Source organism: Galeopterus variegatus, unplaced genomic scaffold (assembly GCF_000696425.1).
Source record: "Galeopterus variegatus unplaced genomic scaffold, G_variegatus-3.0.2 Scaffold372, whole genome shotgun sequence".
Lineage (NCBI taxonomy): Eukaryota > Metazoa > Chordata > Mammalia > Dermoptera > Cynocephalidae > Galeopterus > Galeopterus variegatus.
The window spans coordinates 307,767-311,069 of NW_007726483.1; the positions used below are offsets into that span (position 1 = coordinate 307,767).

At 45.5% G+C, this 3,303-nt stretch overlaps 1 protein-coding gene across 5 annotated transcripts in view; it reads right to left on the minus strand.

Annotated features, from left to right (window-relative positions):
• HNF1B (HNF1 homeobox B) overlaps positions 1-3,303 on the minus strand; it is a 67,364-nt gene that overhangs the window by 53,374 nt on the left and 10,687 nt on the right. For 3 of the 5 annotated variants that reach the window (XR_550175.1, XM_008568071.1, XM_008568070.1), the window contains exon 3: positions 313-499. Coding sequence is in view for 4 of the 5 variants with exons in the window: in XM_008568071.1 (XP_008566293.1) it covers positions 313-499 (187 nt within the window). In the remaining variant the exon portion in view is untranslated. Of the gene's footprint in view, positions 1-312; positions 578-3,303 lie in introns of all 5 variants that reach the window. The other 2 variants (XM_008568069.1, XM_008568068.1) reach the window with 1 other exon arrangement.

Sequence of the window (3,303 nt, forward strand, 5' to 3'; positions counted from 1 at the left end):
TAAGACAGATCCTGTGGTCAACAACCAATTCAACGCAGCTAAGTGGTTTTGTGACTGCAGGACTTCTCAGAGCCTTTAATGTATTAATGTATTTTGTGGCTCTCTAAGAGGAAGTGTCCATATGATGTTTCTCAAATTTATTAACTAGTGAATTGAAACTGGGGTTCTGTGGAACATACTTTGGGAAACCCTGATCTACCCAGACTTCTCTGTCTTATCTGGATGAGCAGTCTCAATATCCTAGGACTAAGGGGACAGATCTTGTGTCCACGTGCTCGCCCGCCTGCTTGAGTGAGCTTCTGGTGGCGTTACCTGTTGCACTCCTCCACTAAGGCCTCCCTCTCTTCCTTGCTGGGGTTCTTTTGCCGGTCGTAGGCCTGGTACAAGATTTGCTGGGATGCGGGCCCCCATTTGAACCGGTTGCGGCGCATCTTCTTGTTGGTGGGCTCAGAGCAGGCGTCATCGGACTGCCCAGGCCCCTGGCTCTGTTGACTGAACTCTGGAAAGAGAAATAGCAGCTGATCCTGACTGCTTTTGTCTGTCATATTTCCAGAACTCTGGACTGTCTGGTTGAATTCTGAAAAGAGAAAGGAGTAGATTTGATAGGGTCTGTAGCCTTCACTGGGCAGACAGACAGACAGATAGACAGACAGACAAAGACACCTTTATTCCTCTCCCCTAAGCTTTGCAATCTGCTCTTATTGTGTCTGGGACTACAGGGGGAGGCCTCATGACAGCCCCTCACTGCCCATCTCTGCGGCTGCAGCAAACCACCCTTTCCTTCTGTGAAGGAGCTCAAATGTAGCCACCATCGTTATCAAGAAAATCAATTCTTTTTCTTTGGTTCACTGGCCCTCAGACATGAAGCAACACTCTGAATCCTGAATTTTGATGTCAAGGGGATGATCTCAACGAAGTTGTTGGTCTAGGGAAAAACTGCCTAAAAGTACAATCTACACTTAGATAAAATATTCAGAGGCTAAATAGGTCTCTCAACCCCTTCTCTCTCCTCACTTATTCTAGGTATCTATATTATAATTTTAATTTAATAGAAAAACCCCCAACCCAAAACCTTTCTAAAAGTACAATCTACACTTAGATAAAATATTCAGAGGCTAAATAGGTCTCTCAACCCCTTCTCTCTCCTCATTTATTCTAGGTATCTATATTATAATTTTAATTTAATAGAAAAACCCCCAACCCAAAACCTTTTGAAGAATGTTTTGAAATAAGTATAACTGTAGCTTTGTATGCTCTTTAGATCTCAAAGGCAATGGTGTGTGAGTGTGTGATTGTGTGTCTGTGGTCAATTTATGAGAGAGACAGCCTAGGAGGGAAAAGTCTTACAGATTTGCCCATAAATTTGAAAGATGGCAAGTGCAGAAGACTGCAAACACAGGGCCTGTACAGGAATGGCAATTAATGAGCTAGAGAAAGACAATGTGGATGGGTTATTTTTTGGGGGGTGCGGGGCAGCTGGCCAGTACAGGGATTGAACCCTGGATCTTGGTGTTATCAGCACCACTCTCTAACCAACTGAGCTAACCGGCCAGACCCAAGACAATGTAGATGAAACAATGCTCCCTGTCTGTCCAATTCCCAAGACCCAGGCATATTGTGACCCTCACTACATTTTTTGTTGAATGAATGAAGGAAAGATGGCAGCTTGGCCCAGTGGTGGTACCTTAGCCTACATGATTTAAATGAGATTTGACATTTACTTTACTGAAGAAGAGAACTTTGTTGCCCTCTTCCTCACACCTGCAGGAAGCAGTGTACATCAGGGGTGGTTAATTCCATTTTACAGATGAATAAACACAGCAGCCAATCACCCTGATGAGCAAGGACACATCACAAATTCATCTCCCAGTTCCTGGTCCCCATGTTCTAGACCTTGATGTTTTTCTTTCTCAGTTCCTGGAGTCAGTCCTAAGGTCTCAGAACATTGAAGGCCACCACCTCCAGTCACAATGGGCTCTGGGGTAATGAGTCTGGGTGTGCTGTCATTTGTAAATGCCATCTTTTCTGTTCCTTTGGACAACTGGATCCAAAATCCTCAAGGTTCAAACATCAGGCTACTACTTAATGTTTGAATCCCCTCTACAGCACCCTACCAAGTGGTCCTGCAGCCTCTTGCAGCAGCAGGGAACTTACTACCTGTCCAAGGATCCATTTCCATTCTGGGCCATCTTGAGGAAGCAGTGGGCCCCTAACCAGGCTGGACTTAGGATCCCAGCTGCAGGTGATGTTGGGCTTTTTTAAACCAGTTGCCGATTGGCCAAATTAATGAGCCGTCTCCATGATGGATGGACCGACCTTGTCACTGGGGCCTCTGATTTGGGCCCTACCCAATTTGGATGGTTCTCAGGCCACCTTAGGACTCTGTTTTCACTGGTGCCCAACAATGCCTTTAGAGACCTGAGAGTCTCTGCCAAACTTACTAGCAGGAAGTCACTGACTTAATGGGACAATGGGAGGATGTGGCCAAGTTGCTTAATTCCCCACTCAGCTTCCCCACCTGTGGAATGGGATGGGCTGAAAGCCTAAGGAGCATGAAATAGTCTTTTAGTACATCTACCCCTAGTCAGGCTGATGATGATGATGACGGTGATTCAAATCCCTATGGAGATTACACTTTTCAAAATGTTTTCACAGCTCTTATTTGGTCTTGATAGCAGCTCTCTAGGTGCAGTTGCTTGAGAGATAATCAAAGCGGGAGAAAGAAGTTCCCCATTCAGTGCATTCAATGGGGGGGTCTGTTTCAGTGTCTCCTCACTGTGGGCCCTGCATGGCACCTGTGTAATCTCCACGAGTAGTAGCCAAAACCAGTGTGGACAGTCCCAAGGACCTGGTATCGATCTGAGAATCTTCATTTGATGTGAACAAATATAATAATGATTAATACTTACTGAACTGTTTCTATGGGAGGTGTTGTGCTAAGCCCTCTAAATGTATCCCTTCATCTGATTATCACAACCCCTCCATGTGAGAAGTATCACTATCTCCATTTTATAGATGATGAAACTGAGGTTCAGACTGGTTAAGTGACTTCCCCAAAGTCACATGGACTTGGGGCAGGAGCCGGGGTCCGAACCCAGCCTGTAGACTGGAAGGCTCCAACTTACTCATCAGCCGATGCATCACCTTTCACTAAAAACAAAACCCAAACAATAAACCCTCATGCCCCTCAAATCTGACTTATGCAGAGGTAACAAAACCAACTCCTGAAGTTTTGTCTGTGGTAGGTGTGAGACACACTCATGGCTGCCCAATGATGGGGGCTGTCTCAGTCTCTCACCTACC